At 42.4% G+C, this 17,120-nt stretch overlaps 1 protein-coding gene across 11 annotated transcripts in view; it reads right to left on the bottom strand.

Moving 5' to 3' along the window:
- Positions 1 to 3,760: 3,760 nt before the first annotated feature.
- LOC124863064 (MHC class II regulatory factor RFX1-like) overlaps positions 3,761 to 17,120 on the bottom strand; it is a 28,980-nt gene continuing 15,620 nt past the window's right edge. For 7 of the 11 annotated variants that reach the window (XM_047357309.1, XM_047357312.1, XM_047357317.1 and 4 more), the window contains 13 exons: positions 16,608 to 17,055; positions 15,832 to 16,013; positions 12,651 to 12,770; positions 12,428 to 12,561; positions 12,067 to 12,185; positions 11,824 to 11,930; positions 11,584 to 11,735; positions 11,368 to 11,465; positions 10,937 to 11,086; positions 9,796 to 10,004; positions 6,333 to 6,486; positions 5,916 to 5,961; positions 3,761 to 5,822 (listed from right to left, as the gene is read on the bottom strand). In XM_047357309.1, the coding sequence (XP_047213265.1) occupies positions 5,662 to 5,822; positions 5,916 to 5,961; positions 6,333 to 6,486; positions 9,796 to 10,004; positions 10,937 to 11,086; positions 11,368 to 11,465; positions 11,584 to 11,735; positions 11,824 to 11,930; positions 12,067 to 12,185; positions 12,428 to 12,561; positions 12,651 to 12,770; positions 15,832 to 16,013; positions 16,608 to 17,055 (2,080 nt within the window). In that variant the 3' untranslated portion in view covers positions 3,761 to 5,661. The remainder of the gene's footprint in view (positions 5,823 to 5,915; positions 5,962 to 6,332; positions 6,487 to 9,795; positions 10,005 to 10,936; positions 11,087 to 11,367; positions 11,466 to 11,583; positions 11,736 to 11,823; positions 11,931 to 12,066; positions 12,186 to 12,427; positions 12,562 to 12,650; positions 12,771 to 15,831; positions 16,014 to 16,607; positions 17,056 to 17,120) is intronic. The other 4 variants (XM_047357313.1, XM_047357319.1, XM_047357311.1 and 1 more) reach the window with 3 other exon arrangements.

Genomic DNA, 17,120 nt, shown 5'->3' with positions numbered 1-17,120 from the left:
TTTATGGTTCATAGTTAGCTGATCTAGCAAGCCTTCCATTAGATCGTGTTCCTAAAACTTTTGAAACCTGTTTGCTTCCCTTTTCACAGAAAGAGACAATGTTCCAAAATATATAATAAAAATATTACTATCTGTAGCCAGTGGGTTCCCTCAACGTACTTGGGAGATAATTTTACTCCATAAACAGACCTGTTTTCATGTAGATCGTGCATTTTCACTTTTGATATAATTTATTATGTGGTGATTGAGGCCACTGTGTTTTCATACAAAATCTTCTGTAAATTATTTTGCTTTTTTTTTTTCAATGCATAACTACAAACATTTTAAATTAACCGAATATTTAAAGTTCAACACATGCAACCTGATGCACAAACTTTGTATGCTCCCCTGCATCTGCATTATGTAATATTCTGATTATTCTTTTCTGTAAAATAAATGGAGGTTTGGTGTTAGTCACATAAATGTTATAGCAAAGTTCTCTACAATAATTTTAATATTGATAAATAAGTGAACAGTATAAAATATGCTGATGAGTCCAAAAAACTTGTAACTTATTTTAAATTGCAAAACCATAGATTTAGTTTAAGTACATTATCAGAAATTTCCAATTAAGATCTTAAATGAAACCTAAAAACTTAACTTCAGATCCTCTTCCTACTGAAACTCCATGTATCGCCATGCTAATTGCATACTACTTTGTCCTGTTGCCAAAAATCATAACATTTTGTCTTATTCAAATTTAAAAACAAGAGCATTAAGCCACTTTAACATCTCACCAGTCATGTTTATTTACAACAATGACTTTTAAATTATTCTAAATACTCTAAAATGCTCTTTAATGATGCATCGATCGTTTTGGTTGTAAGAGAGAGCAACACAATCCAACATAGATAATACCGCCACTAGATGTCCCTGTTAGTCTGCAAATCAACCAAAATAATGTCGAATGTGATCAACGTGACTCTGCCTATTTAAAGTGTTTCTTTTTCATACCTTACAAATCGTGTTTCATTTTGACATTGTTGTGGTTAATTAAAATTCTTTTATGCTTCTATGTATCATGTATTGTATAGGCTCTAATGGTTATATGTGATGCTGTGGGCCCATTTCGCTTCTCTGCCTTGTGTTGGAGTGGATGGGTTCATGAACTATTTGAAATACCTAAATTTCAGGTAATAATCTGATAATATGCATTGGGTCTCAGTAGGAAAAAGATCCAAAACATGTACAGGGGTTGGACAATGAAACTGAAACACCTGGTTTTAGACCACAATAATTTATTAGTATGGTGTAGGGCCTCCTTTTGCGGCCAATACAGCGTCAATTCGTCTTGGGAATGACATATACAAGTCCTGCACAGTGGTCAGAGGGATTTTAAGCCATTCTTCTTGCAGGATAGTGGCCAGGTCACTACGTGATACAGGTGGAGGAAAACGTTTCCTGACTCGCTCCTCCAAAACACCCCAAAGTGGCTCAATAATATTTAGATCTGGTGACTGTGCAGGCCATGGGAGATGTTCAACTTCACTTTCATGTTCATCAAACCAATCTTTCACCAGTCTTGCTGTGTGTATTGGTGCATTGTCATCCTGATACACGGCACCGCCTTCAGGATACAATGTTTGAACCATTGGATGCACATGGTCCTCAAGAATGGTTCGGTAGTCCTTGGCAGTGACGCACCCATCTAGCACAAGTATTGGGCCAAGGGAATGTCATGATATGGCAGCCCAAACCATCACTGATCCACCCCCATGCTTCACTCTGGGCATGCAACAGTCTGGGTGGTATGCTTCTTTGGGGCTTCTCCACACCGTAACTCTCCTGGATGTGGGGAAAACAGTAAAGGTGGACTCATCAGAGAACAATACATGTTTCACATTGTCCACAGCCCAAGATTTGCGCTCCTTGAACCATTGAAACCGACGTTTGGCATTGGCATGAGTGACCAAAGGTTTGGCTACAGCAGCCCGGCCGTGTATATTGACCCTGTGGAGCTCCTGACGGACAGTTCTGGTGGAAACAGGAGAGTTGAGGTGCACATTTAATTCTGCCATGATTTGGGCAGCCGTGGTTTTATGTTTTTTGGATACAATCCGGGTTAGCACCTGAACATCCCTTTCAGACAGCTTCCTCTTGCGTCCACAGTTAATCCTGTTGGATGTGGTTCGTCCTTCTTGGTGGTATGCTGACATCACCCTGGATGCCGTGGCTCTTGATACATCACAAAGACTTGCTGTCTTGGTCACAGATGCGCCAGCAAGATGTGCACCAACAATTTGTCCTCTTTTGAACTCTGGTATGTCACCCATAATGTTGTGTGCATTTCAATATTTTGAGCAAAACTGTGCTCTTACCCTGTTAATTGAACCTTCACACTCTGCTCTTACTGGTGCCAGGGACGTGCACAGATAGACACCAGGTGGTGCTACACCCCCTACACCACCTGCCCTTTTCCCTCTGAACCAAAAAAGTGCCCTAATGATGATTTTTTTTTTCAACAGTGCAGCTTTAGTGTGTGGCCCAAGGTAGCAACACAGAAGCAAATGAAGCTGTCCGCATCCTGTGTGACTTCTATGAAGAAGATGAGGACCAGCTGAAGACGGAACTAAAAGTCTTCCACTCCAGCTTTCCTTCAAAAGACCTCAAAGAAATCTTTGCCATACTGAGGGAAAATAGGGGCCAGCTCATATTTTTTATTTCAAGTTTGTTTATAGTTTTGTATATTTGAAATGGTTAATTATTTTATAGACACTAATGTTTAATTATACTGTGTTCTGTTGTTACCAATTTTATTGTGAAACCAACCTGTAGAGTGTTCAACAATATTAAACACATTCATCAGACAGAATATGGCTATTAATTTTAAATAGGTATACATACATGATGTTTAAGCTGTGCCCGTAATAAATCTCACACTGCTAGGACAGCGAGCGGTGTTATGCGCCACACAAAGTGCCCCTTTTTTCTACTTGAGCACCTGCCCCCCAAAATGTCTGTGCACGCCGCTGACTGGTGCAATGTGCAATCAATGAAGACTGGCTACCAGGCTGGTCCAATTTAGCCATGAAACCTCCCACACTAAAATGACAGGTGCTTCAGTTTCATTGTCCAAACCCCTGTATATATGGCCAAATAAAATTGCAAACAGTTCACCGGTCATCTCAGGCCCCAGACCTAAATCGTACACAAAACCTGCAGGGTGAGCTGCAGAGAAGAGAGTATAAGACAAGACACAGAACTGGTACTGGTACTGCATACAATGCTAAAAAAAACTTTGTATTTGAGTCAGTATGTGACTTCTAAACAGGAACTTGCTGTGCTTTTACTCCCAGTGTTTTCTTTTGTTCTTTGCAGCAATAGCAGCTTCCTCAGTGTGTGTGTGTGTGTGTGTGTGTGTGTGTGTGTGTGTGCATATAACACAGGAAGTACCAGTGAGCAGCTGAATAATCTTTTTTAATAAGGTGACTGAATGAAAAAAATCTCACCAGTTCAGGTCATTTCTTTAAGCAGCAGGGAAATGTTAAACAACTCTGTCCTTGTTTCACACTTATTACGGAAAATACAAATGTATTTCAGCTTGTTGTTGCAGCCTGATTATTTTGCATTAATTTGCTAGAGTTTATATAACTGTTGATGTACTAGAAGCATATAACTCAACATCTTGGTTTCTCACCCACGCTTAATATTTGCCACAAAGATTAGAAATGCCGACACAGAGTGACCATTGGGAAAAATAAATTTCCAAAAGAAGCAGGTGTAATTTTAAAAATTCCTTTAATTTATATCTTTAAAATTAAAAACATCTGATTTGCATTCTACCACCTCCAAAGGCACAGTCATACTTATAGCAGACCAAATTCATAAAACACTGCCACTGAACATTTTTTTTTTGTCCTTAAATTTGTTTTGTACATAAGAACCAACGCACTATAAAAATGACTAAACAGTTTTACTGGTTAAACCACTCTGAATGGTGTAGCTCATTCACAGACTGCAGACTGGAGTGATATGTACTCAGCTGTAGTAGCATTAGACTCCATTTAATAGGCTAATGTGCTGGTTTAAAAGCTGCCAGTCCCTGTGCACTGCAGCCATTTAAACACATAGCACTGAAATATTCCAAAAAACACATGAGATGTTTACACCAACCAATCCTGATAACCAGTGTTTACGAATATGGAGGGTTGAAGCAAAACAAAGCCATTGGCAGGAGGGCTAAAATGCAGAGAGATGACAAACATTGGCGTGGGGCCGTGCAGGAAAAAAAAAAAAAAAAAAACCTTTCAGATTTCTCACCTCCAACCAAATTCTCTGAACTGAGTAATATGAAATATTTACATGCAGTCTGACGCCTCCATCTCACCACTAAAAGTACAGTCAACGTGTGCAAAGAGAGCCTGTCTGTGGTAAAGTCATCACATATGATCAAGGGTTGATAACTCAACATACAATCATCACAAATCAATAAAGCACACAAAAAATGCTGCTTACAATGTGAGACAACACAGCACCACACACATCACGAGAGGTTCACTTAGTGACAACAAAATTCAAAAATAGTGGATAAATATACAGTAGGATAACAGCTGTTCTTACTCAGGCACGGTCCTCCTTAAAGAAACGAAACAATAAATGAGAAAGAGGGAAAAAAAAGCCACAAAGAAAACCAGGTTTGGCACAAGAATGAGGAAAATATTTAAACAAGGCAAGAAAGTAACATCTCAAAGGAAATGAGGCCACAGAGGAACTTATTAGGCAGGATTAAAGCACTTTGAACATAAACGTCACGCATACAGTACATTTGCTGTGAAACCATAACAGGAGTCCCTATAAAACAGCTGTTGCTTTTGTCTTTACAAGTGTGTAGCAGCCGCAGGAGGCACCCAAAAAAAAAAAAAAGAATCACCAGTACGTTTTCTTTACAGGCCAGTTAACTCAAATCCTCCCAAATGTGTAAGAAAATACCTACAGAAACACTTTCCGTTACTCACAATCACACACAAGCAGGAAAAAAACACACTCAGTCGGCTTTCAAAAACAACGGCTTACTGGTGCAGAGAGAAAACCCACCCCACGAAACGCAGCCACCCCAAATTTAATCGCCCCACATCTATAATTTCTTCTTTTTTTTTTTACAGTTCTTACCATGTAGCGCTTCACAGATTATTGAACACAACTAGATTTAGCGCCCACTGTTTGAACTCTGCTATGCACCCTCCTCTACACACAAACATTGCAGCATTTCAAGACCACCTACATATGGCAGTGACGGTTGTGGGTCGGAGGGGAGCAGGGGTTTTTTAGCTAGGCAACAGGTTGTAAAGATTAAAATTAAACATGCCTGGTTTTACCGTCTTTTTTTTTTTTACAGATTCATACAAATAAAAGTTACAACGCTCTGTGTTTCTCTGTGTATTAGGACTTTGGTTTATAAAGCCACACATCCTATTGCAACATCAGAGACAGTGTTGTTACTCAACAGGTGGTTTTGCCATCCAGGCAGCAGCAGTTAAAGAGACTTTGGATTGCATTGCACCCAATTAAAACAGTTTGCAGCGACAGTGTTTACACACATCAACAGGATCTGTATACGGCTATCAAATGTATAAATTAGTGTTTTTTTTTGTACATCTTGTGCGTGTGATAAACAGGAGCTGGTTAGTTATCACCCGAGCCCGTGGTGAAGAGGACTCGCTGATCCATTCTGGCTAACTTGGCTGGAGGTTCCAGAGACTCCTCTCCAAGAACGGCCCCGTCAGCGGGAAGGGACAGCTCCTGGCCTTCTTCCTCACTCTCATCATCTTCTTCCTCCTCCTCTTCTGTGGATGACAAATGTTAACGGGACATAGTTATTTTCAATGCTTGGAAGATGATTGTTTTATTGGTGGCGATGAGGCAGATTCAATGCAGACCTTTGTCAGGATCCAGCTGGTTCAGACCACGACCTAAACTGGCAAACTGAGAGCAGGACAGCGTTGAGTAAATATGGGATGTGCTGTTGTGTTAATTGTTTTTGTGAGAGTGTGTGTCAGGGTTCCTACACAATTCTTTTTTGGCAAAATTACATTCTCTATAGCTGTCACTCCTTTTTAAGCCAAGTTTTACATTATAAATAAAACATTTCACTTTAAATTTATGGTATTTCTACAATGGTCCGGCTTTACATGTGGAACCTACAAAAACGGATGGACGGCTGGACGGATGGATGAACAGATTGATAATACTTTTATCACTCTTCTGTCCCATGCTTATCCAGACCTGGACTATTCTCAAATAATTATTCCAGACTTTTCCAGGCTGCATAGGAACCCTGGTGTGTGAATGAATACCTCTCCCATAACAGCGATGGGGGTTTCTCCTTTAGCCTGGGCCACTCTGTGCTCTATAAGGTAGTACATGTACTCATCATACAGCAGACGGATCAAGTGAAACGAACCAAAACTGGCTGCACTTCGCAGGGTCAGGTCTCTGATCACCATGGAACTGGAGAGCAGGAATGGCAAAAAAAAAAACACACAATTACACACTGCAAAACTGTGACCAAAAACAGGATGTAGTGCATCTCTCTCCCACTACTTTCTTAATTCCTTCTTTTCTATATCCTCAATTACTCTTCTCAATATTACTCATCACATTTCAGTCCTTACCTCAAGAACTGGACGAACACAATGAAACAAGTAGTAACAGAAGAGGAACTGGAGTGGCAACACTGTGACATCCTTTATTTGAACTGGTAAAAAAAACCAAAGCTCAATCTAAATGTACTATTATTACTGCCGATTAAGGTCTTTCTAAAACATTTTTACTTTAAATTCAGTTCATAATTTAAGATAATATGTTCCCTTTAAATAGAACTGACATTGACTGGATAACACCCAAAATTAATCTCTGCATCAACATATTTTGTAAAGATTGACTTCTGGGCCACATCTAGGAGAACTGTATCAAGAAGCTACCAGGTGGCCCAAATTGGACAAAATTTGCTGTGGCAGACAAATTGGACAAATGCACAATCCAATTATATTTATAATAAATCTTGTCTCACATTGCTGGATCTATTGCGAAAAAACACCTTCTAGTGGCAGTAAATGACCTTGTTGCACTGCTTTAGTGCGCTAACAGGGGAAAACCTAACATATTTAATAACATATTATTTAATTTCCCTTTGGGATTAATAAAGTATTTTTGAATTGAATTGAATTGAATATTTATGTTTTAATACTGATTAGGCACTTATTTTGGGGATGATAAGCTAACAGAGTAGTGACAGTATGCTTTAAGCTTGGAAATTATGTAATAAGCAAGCAACCTTGCTTGCTTATTACATACACACAAGTTCAACTAAGAACATAGTCCACTCAGACTACAACTCACCACCAGGTGGTGATCAGTGGACAGCTCAGCCCCTCTCTTCACCCGAGTGTCCAAAACATGCAGCCGAGGATCTGACAACACGACAACAAAATCAATCATCGACCTCCTGCCTAGGGTGTCCTAGTGCACTGATGAACACCCTTATGCTTGAACATGGTGTTCGTTATGGACAATCCGTGACTAGCACAGAAGTCCAATAATGAAACACCACTCGGATTCAGATCGGGGAGGCCATTCCTCCTGATCACACCTCTCCAGGTGTCACTGTCGTTTCACATGTTGAAGTCCCCAGGCAGAATAATGGAGTCCCCAGGAGGGGCACTATGCAGCACACTGACAGGGAGGCCGGGTACTCCACACTACCACTCGGCCTGTAGGCCAAAACGACAGTCAGAGACCTGTCCCCAACCCGAAGGCGCAGGGATGCACCCTCTCATCCACTGGGATAAAACCCAACATGAGATGGCTGAGCTGGGGGGCAACAAGGAAACCCACCCCAGCCCGCCTCTGCCGCCTATCCCCGTGGGCCACTCCAGAGTAGAAGAGAGTCCAGCCCCTCTCGGGAAGATGGGTTCCAGAGCCCACGCTGGGCGTGGAGGTGAGCCCGACTATTTCTAGTCGATATCTCTCGACCTCCCGCACAAGCTCATGCTCCTTCCCCCCCAGCAAGGGGACATTCCACGTCCCTAGAGCCAGCCGAAGCATCCGGAGATCTGGCCGCCGAGGTCTCCACCAGGTACTGTGAGGCCAAGTGTGCCGCGGCCCGGGCGGTGGCAGAGGCAAAAACTCAGGCCTGGGAGGAATTTGTGAGGTCATGGAGAAGGACTATCTGTTGGCCTCGAAGCGATTCTGGCAAACCGTCCTGCGCCTCAGGATGGGGAAGCAGTGCTTCGCCAACACTGTTTACACTGTGGGGGTGGGGAGCTGCTGACCTCAACTGAGGACATTATCGGGCGGTGGAAGGAGTACTTTAAGGATCTCCTCAATCCTGACATCACGCATTCCCTGGTGGAAGCAGAGGCTGGGGACTCTTTCATCACCCAGGCTGAAAGCACCAAAGTGGTTAAAAAGCTCCGCGGTGGCAGGGCTTCGGGGGTGGATGAGATCCGCCCTGAGTACCTCAACTCTCTGGATGTTGTGGGGCTGTCATGGTTGACACGCCTCTTCAACATTGCGTGGCGGACAGGGACAGTGCCTCTGGACTGGCAGACTGGGGTGGTGGTCCCCCTTCATAAAAAGAGTGACCGGAGGGTGTGTTCCAACTACAGGGGGATCACACTCCTCAGACTCCCTGGTAAGGCCTACGCCAGGGTATTGGAGAGGAGAGTCCGGCTGATAGTTGAACCTCGGCTTCAGGAGGAGCAGTGTGGTTTTCGTCCCGGCCGTGGGACACTGGACCAGCTCTATACCCTCTACCGGGTACTCGAGGGTTCTTGGGAGTTTGCCCAACCGATCCACATTGTGGACCTGGAGAAGACTGTGTCCCTTGTGGTGCCCTGTGGGGGGTGCTCTAGGAGTATGGAGTTGGGGGCCCTTTATTAGGGGCCATCCAGTCTCTGTACAAGCAGAGCAGGAGTTTGGTCCGCATTGCCGGCACTAAGTCGGACCTGTTCCCGGTGCATGTTGGACTCTGGCAGGGCTGCCCTTTGTCATCGGTCCTGTTCATGACATTTATGGACAGGATTTCTAGACGCAGCCAAGGGCCGGAGGGGGTCTGGTTTGGGGACCAGTGGATTTCGTCTCTTCTTTTTGCAGATGACGTGGTCCTGCTGGCCCCCTCTAGCCAAGACCTACAGCATGCACTGTGGCGGTTCACAGCCGAGTGTGAAGCGGCTGGGATGAAGATCAGCTCCTCCAGCTCCTGCCGACTGCCACAAACTGCTCTAATTAAAGCAAAGTTGTTTTAAAACTACACCTGACAAGCTATGAGGAGCCAGTCTGTTCAGCAGAAAAATAACCAGCTCTTACATGTGTTACTCTACAAGAAGCAGAACTGCAAAATGGTTCAATTTAGTTGGTATTTATTCAGTATTTTTGCAGAAGTCTAAGAATGAAAATCAGACTATGTTAGAGATAACATTGTTTTAACTAAAATAATCAATAAATCTAGTTATTTTACCACTAGAAAGAATAATTGCTGCTTTTGAGTTTTAAATACAAATAGTGACATCATGGTATTTGTTTTTTGATTTAAAATTTCTATGTAAACACTGTAAAATCTTCCAATATCATACCAGCGACAGCACCTATGTTGAACATTTATTTAACACAAGAACTCACTTCTTCACTGAAATGTGTCCCTTGTGAGAGCATCGAATGGGCTTTACTGTATTATGAAAGCTTTCAGCTCAAACCTTAAATCCCACATCAAGCGATTATCCAGCCCCACTCTCTGTTGCCTTGTCTTTGCTATCATACCTGTAAAACGACCACTTAAGTAAGAAGAGCTTGGCAGCCTTTGGAAAGGCAGGGCTGTGCTGATAAGGTTTCAGGACCTGGGAGACCACCCCATCAAGCCATGCAGCCCACTGCTCTAAGGAGTTCTGCTGCTGCAAGGTCAGCTTGAAGTCCTGCTCCAGCCGCTGTACGACACGGTCTTCACATCTGCACACCCATGAAGCCTGCTCCTGCAGAGCGTTGAAGAGATTTTGAAATAAACTTGTGTTAAAAGGATTTAATATCTTACTTACAGTTGTTAACTCTCTTTCTTGTGTAGAAATCCAGGCAAATTGGTCCTGGAGGCTAACGTTGATGGCTAGTCTGAATGGTACTGAGACTAAAAAATGGACATTAACTATCTTAAAAGAACTGGCAAAGCATCATAGCAGGTCATAATTCAATGAACCTTTAAACTGCCCTCATGTTTGGATTGGGTGGTTAGACACAAAGAAGCTGATGATTATTTACACAGGAAATGGAGGTAGGAGACGGTACATCACCTATGATCTTCCTGTGTGAAGCAATTACTCAGAACAAAACATGTCAAGTGTTTCCTGACAGACTAATCTCTGATATAAAGGTAAAGCAGTTTAACTTCTTTAAAGTAGCATTTACTTCAAGTAAAGCTGTGCACTTATTTCTTGTACAAAGCTTTACTTTTATTTCAGATAGTTACTTTGATCTCCTACCTCTGTTTACTATGTAAATAATGACTAACTGTTAGGACCAACTAACCCATATTAAACACAAAATGAAGAAGCCAAGCCAGTTAATTACTACATGCAAGATATTAGCTCTTTACGACCTTCTAACACTTCAAAAATTCAGAACTATTCCTTTAGCAAAATAAAGGGAAATGTGAGCAAGAGGCACCTGAAACTGGTATGCAAACCTAAAGGTTGTAAAATCAGCCCCACTTTAGTGTCAACAAGCCACACGAACGTTTCTGAGAAACAGAGAAGGGGCTTCCTGGGTTCAAATGTGATCAAAAATGGTTGCACATCACATCTAACTGAAACCACAAGCTGCAGCAAAAACAAAGACTCAGGCCCTGACACAGAAATTCAAGTGGTGCTACTCACATGTTCTCAGGGCACAAAATTTTAGAGCCTAAACCAACCTGGACGTTTGCAAAGTCAACTCGGTTGAGGTCAGAGAGCATCTGGTTTATCTGAGCTGTGTTCTGGAGGACAGCGCGGGCTGCCTGTGCCAGATGGTTCAGACTGGTGTAGCGACGCAGCGTCTGGGCAAAAGCATTGGCTGATGTCACCTGAGAGCAAGGAAGGGCCAGAAAAGACTGATCAGACACCAGTACTACAAGCAACCTCACCAGAACGATTAATCCTGGTCAAGCAGCTTTTTTAGGTGTTTTTCAAGTAAACTAAATAAAAGCTTTTGAACCATTTTCATAAGGAAAATCCAGTTATTTCCAGAACTTTCTGATAACAATTTATTTCAGAAAATGTTTTTTTTAAAACTTATATCGAATAATCCAGGCTTAAAAGTAGGTTGCTCTTTTGTTAAGTGTGAGGCAGTATTGGAGAGCTGTACCTTGATGCGGACCATTTCCTCAGGGATGTTCATCATGGCGTTGGTCAGCCAGCTCTCAAGGCTTTTGGCAAAGTTACGAATGGCTTGTGTTAAGGCACCTGCAGGCAGCAAACATGGGTGAACCAACCAAAGACTTGGTTGGTTATTACTTGGAAAGTAGATCTATTCTTACTGTCAGGAAATGTTAATGCTTTGTTATGTACTGTGGAGTCTTACTGGGGATGGGTCTGAGGACATCAGGGATGAGGATCTCCACCAGGCTCTGGTACAGGCTGTTGTCACAGTCATGGCACCAGCGCAGCACCGGCTCGTACTTGCACAGCAACACCAGGCAGGATTTTGGGAGGCGCTTCTCTGACTCATCGTGCCTGTGAAAATGGAGAGTTTGTATAAAAACAGTACTACTACTATACCAGAAATGTTCATCTCTGCCAAAAGGAATAGAATAAAACATACACAGCCATTGGGGTATCTCCAGCTTGACTTTGACTGAACCTCCAGAAGGTTTTCCACAGAGTCTCTACCAGCGTAAACTGCAGATTGACCATCACATCCAGTATGGCCTGAGAGAAAACAGCAACAACATCACATAGAGCTGATGATGAATGACTATATTCTGTCAGGACTTTTCATCAAAATTTCAAAAACAACATGGAAAAGCCATTCTCATAAATATTCAGCGTTGAAACTTTCTGCTACCTCACAGTGTTCTCTGTAAAGCAGCTGAAAGCTCTTTATATGGTCGAGCTCAATTCCCTCTGGGAAAGACTTCCCATGGAGGTCGATGTCTGGAAACTCTGGGAGAGCTTGGGAAGCATCTGGAGACAGGAAACAAGCACAGATTACCCAGAAACATATGACTTTAAATGCATTATATATAACATTAAATCAATTATAATGGTTTTGAAACGCTGAGATAATCATATTCATATTTTCTTCAAGTCTCTGGCTTATTTAAGCCTGGTAGTATCAACTCTGTAACCCAATAAAGGAATTTACTCTGGATTTACCTCTGGATCTGTGTTAGATTTACTGTAGCATAAACCATCACCAAACTCACCCAGGAACTGCTGGTACTGCTGGACCTGGGTACTGATGTCCACATGTCCTGATCCCTGTTGCTGTTGTTGCTGCTGGCCTGCTCCTGCTGCTGTCCCATTGGTCATACCTTCAACTTTATGCACAGGCTTCAACCTGCCAGGAACAAGGGCACACACTGGAATAAACCAATCATCGTTACATTAGTGTAATGATAAGCAGGATGTAAATATTTGTGCTCATACCTTTGTTTCTGAGAGAATGGCTGTTGTCTCATGGCCAGATGTTGTTGGTCTTCCATCAGGCGGAGAAGAGATGAGCCTGCCTTGATTCTCAGTCCATAATAGTGGTATTTAGAATTACCCCTAACAGGAGGAAAAATATCTATCACTCTCCTTTTTTATGAAATTCACTCACTAGCACTAATGCCGAGTTGATCTCTACAGAGAGAATGGCACAGTTGAGAGCTGGAAGGAAAATTATGGATAATTTTCAACAATTAAAAAACATTTAAATTTGATTTAAAAGAGTGTTGTGGGGATTCGGATTCAGCCACCCTGACTCAATGCTTTGTAAAATCAACATCTAAAGCCTGATAATTTTGCCCGTCACTCTTTGTAAAATAGTTCTCGTCCAATCAGATTGTAAAAATTGATGTTCACAGAAAATCTGTGAACATCAATTTCTTAAGTCTTGTCAAAGATTCTCAATGGGATTCATCTCTGGACTTGACTGGATTATACATAAATATGCTTTGATAGGAACTAAGTCTTTGTATCTCAACACTCTATCTATCTTCTCATCAACTCTGGCCATCCTCTGCCCCTGCTGAAGAAAAACATCCCTTTGCATAAAGCTGTCAGCACAGTGTTTCACTGTGGAGATAATGTGTTGGATGACGTGTAATGTTAGTTTTAGGCCACGCATAGCGTTTTGCATGTAGGCCACAACGTTGGTTTCATCTGACCAGAATCATGCATGTTTGCCATGTCCTCAACATGGTTGTGGCAGACTCCAAATGGAACATCTAACCGATTTTTTCAACAATAGCTTTCTTCTTGCCACTCTCAAGAAATGGCCGATTTGTGGAGTGCCTGCCTTATGGCTGTTTGTCAAAAGATTCCAGGAGCTGAGCTGTGGATCTCTGCAGCTCCTCCAGAGTTGAACAGAGCTTCAGGAGATGTTTAAAGCTAGGTATATAGTTTTATAACTTCGCTCTGCTTTCAAATTTTTCACAACTTTACCCCTTACATGTTTACTGTATTTGTTGGTCTTTATGATGCTGTTAGTTCATATGTTTTTCTAATAAACAAGTAAGGCTTTCACAGAAGAGCTCTATTTATACTAAGGTTCATTTAAACAAAGGGGGACTCTATTTACTAACTAGGTACCTTAATGGCTCTGGAGCTCTGGAGTAAAACAGGGGTTTAATATACAGTGGCTTGTAAAAGTATTTATACCCTTTGAGCTTTTCCACATATTGTCACATTACAACCACAAACAGAAATATATTTTATTGGAACTTTATGTGAAAGACCAACACAAAGTGTTATACAACTGTGAAGTGGAATGAAAAATTATACATGAAAAACTGAAAAGGGCATTGTGCAAAAGTATTCAGCCTCCCTGAGTCAATGCTTTGTGGAAAGACCTTTTGCTGCAATTACAGCTGCAACTCTTTTAAGGTACAGGTCCTTCTCAAAATATTAGCATATTGTGATAAAGTTCATTATTTTCCATAATGTCATGATGAAAATTTAACATTCATATATTTTAGATTCATTGCACACTAACTGAAATATTTCAGGTCTTTTATTGTCTTAATACGGATGATTTTGGCATACAGCTCATGAAAACCCAAAATTCCTATCTCACAAAATTAGCATATTTCATCCGACCAATAAAAGAAAAGTGTTTTTAATACAAAAAAGGTCAACCTTCAAAATATCATGTACAGTTATGCACTCAATACTTGGTCAGGAATCCTTTTTCAGAAATGACTGCTTCAATGTGGCGTGGCATGGAGGCAATCAGCCTGTGGCACTGCTGAGGTCTTATGGAGGCCCAGGATGCTTCGATAGCGGCCTTTAGCTCATCCAGAGTGTTGGGTCTTGAGTCTCTCAACGTTCTCTTCACAATATCCCACAGATTCTCTATGGGGTTCAGGTCAGGAGAGTTGGCAGGCCAATTGAGCACAGTGATACCATGGTCAGTAAACCATTTACCAGTGGTTTTGGCACTGTGAGCAGGTGCCAGGTCGTGCTGAAAAATGAAATCTTCATCTCCATAAAGCTTTTCAGCAGATGGAAGCATTAAGTGCTCCAAAATCTCCTGATAGCTAGCTGCATTGACCCTGCCCTTGATAAAACACAGTGGACCAACACCAGCAGCTGACACGGCACCCCAGACCATCACTGACTGTGGGTACTTGACACTGGACTTCTGGCATTTTGGCATTTCCTTCTCCCCAGTCTTCCTCCAGACTCTGGCACCTTGATTTCCGAATGACATGCAGAATTTGCTTTCACCCGAAAAAAGTACTTTGGACCACTGAGCAACAGTCCAGTGCTGCTTCTCTGTAGCCCAGGTCAGGCGATTCTGCCGCTGTTTCTGGTTCAAAAGTGGCTTGACCTGGGGAATGCGGCACCTGTAACCCATTGTTCGGCCGTGAGTTTAGGTGGACGGTCTTGTCTCAGTAGGTTTACAGTTGTGCCGTACTCTTTCCATTTCTGGATGATGGATTGAACAGTGCTCCATGAGATGTTCAAAGCTTGGGAAATCTTTTTATAGCCTAAGTCTGCTTTAAATGTCTCCACACCTTTAACCCTAACCTGTCTGGTGTGTTCCTTGGACTTCATGATGCTGTATTCTCTTAACCAACCTCCGAGGTCGTCACAGAGCAGCTGTATTTGTACTGAGATTACACACAGGTGGACTCTATTTAGTTATTAGCAATCATCAGGCAACTTCTGAAGGCAATTGGATGCACTCAGATCACAGGGGGTGAATACTTTTGCAAACTGCACTTTTCAGTTTTGTATTTGTACAAAAAGTTTGAAATCATGTAACATTTTCTTTCCACTTCACAGTTGTATACCACTTTGTGTTGGTCTTTCACATAAAATTCCAATAAAATATATTTATGTTTGTAGTTGTAATGTGACAATATGTGGAAAAGTTCAAGAGGTACGAATACTTTTACACGCCACTGTAGATGCACGACACTTTTCAGATATTATATTTTGTTTTATGTCCTTCAGCTTCATGATTATGCACTACTTTTGTTGCTCTGTCACATAAAATCCCAGGAAAGCATATTGAAGTTTGTGAGTGTAACATAACAAAATATGAACAGGTTTAAGGGGCATCAGTACTTTTATATGTATATCTTCTCTATACCAGAGTTTGTGTTACTAGTTGTCTTACCGAGTGCCCAGTCGTCGTGTGCGTAACCCCATGAACACGGACCGAATGAGTTTCCCAAAGGAAGCAGCATTGACTGGTTCGAGTTTCTGTTCCTGGCAGTGCAGCAGGTAGTGGCAGTACAGGGTGGAACGTGGCAGACTTACTCCTTCAGCCGTCTCATAGTTGTCCAGCAACCACTGTACCTGACACACATGCAATAAAGGAGAAAGAAAGGGAGAACAGCTGGTGCGATTAGAAACACCAGTAAATGCCAGCAAGAAGTACACAGCTATTACACATTTCAAAATTCATAGAAATAGTACATGCAGACAATTTCTTATAACTAAATCCTGCAAACATGAGTCCATTCACATTCACAGCTTGGTCATCCATTCAGGAATGGAAAGACAAATACGTCTGTTTGCGTGCCGTGGCATACAACTTTGGTATGCAATGAATCAATGACCTGGAATACTGATGAGATGTCAGTTTTAGTTAATATAATTATCATATGGGAATCAATATGATGAATTTGGGATGAACTGTGTTGTTTCAAGCAATTTATAAATGCCGTTCATCGCATGCACTGCAATGACATGAGAATGATGAGGTCATGGTTTAGTTTTTCTTTGAGGAGGAACGTTTTGCAATTTTTAGTGGGATCAGAGTCCTCAGATTATCCTCATCCGTTCTGATTGACAAAACTCCACTATGACATCATCAGTGTGCGCCATCGAAGGGTTGTGTGGATGGGAACGAAACGAGAAGAAACTCCTGCGCTTGGCGCCTCTGCATACCTTCTTGTCTGCCGACGGCACGCTACTCTCCTCGCCCTCTGTAATACTCACAGTGGCTGGGGAGGCGCGGGCGCTGTGTGAGTAGGTCTGACTGTTCCCGGCCGCCCCTCCGTTGCTGCTGCTGCTGCTGCTGTTGCTGCCACTGCCCAGCATGTAACCACCCTGGATCACGTAGCTGCCTACAGCGCTACCATTGGTGCCTGCCCCTTCCTCTGACCCGTTGGCAGTACCCCCGGTGGTCACTACAGCGGCCCCACCCTCTGCTGCACTAGTGGGCTGGGCCACAAACATGGACACACCCCCTGTGGTGCCCGCAGTCACAGCAACTGTCAAACTTGTGCTGGGGGATGAGGCCTGTGTGCCCGATGTTGGCTGACCTTCGTAATACTGGGCAGCTGTGCTCTGGGTATACAGGGGCGTTTCAGTGTAAGGGAAGTTGCCGGAGCGACTAGATGAGAGAAAAGTAAAGGTTTCTTGAAACACTTTGAGAAAGCACAGCAGGTTACAAAGAAA

Source organism: Girardinichthys multiradiatus, chromosome X (assembly GCF_021462225.1).
Source record: "Girardinichthys multiradiatus isolate DD_20200921_A chromosome X, DD_fGirMul_XY1, whole genome shotgun sequence".
In the NCBI taxonomy this organism is placed as follows: domain Eukaryota; kingdom Metazoa; phylum Chordata; class Actinopteri; order Cyprinodontiformes; family Goodeidae; genus Girardinichthys; species Girardinichthys multiradiatus.
Note: the sequence above shows the minus strand (reverse complement) of the source record. Positions and strands in the feature narration are given on the sequence as shown.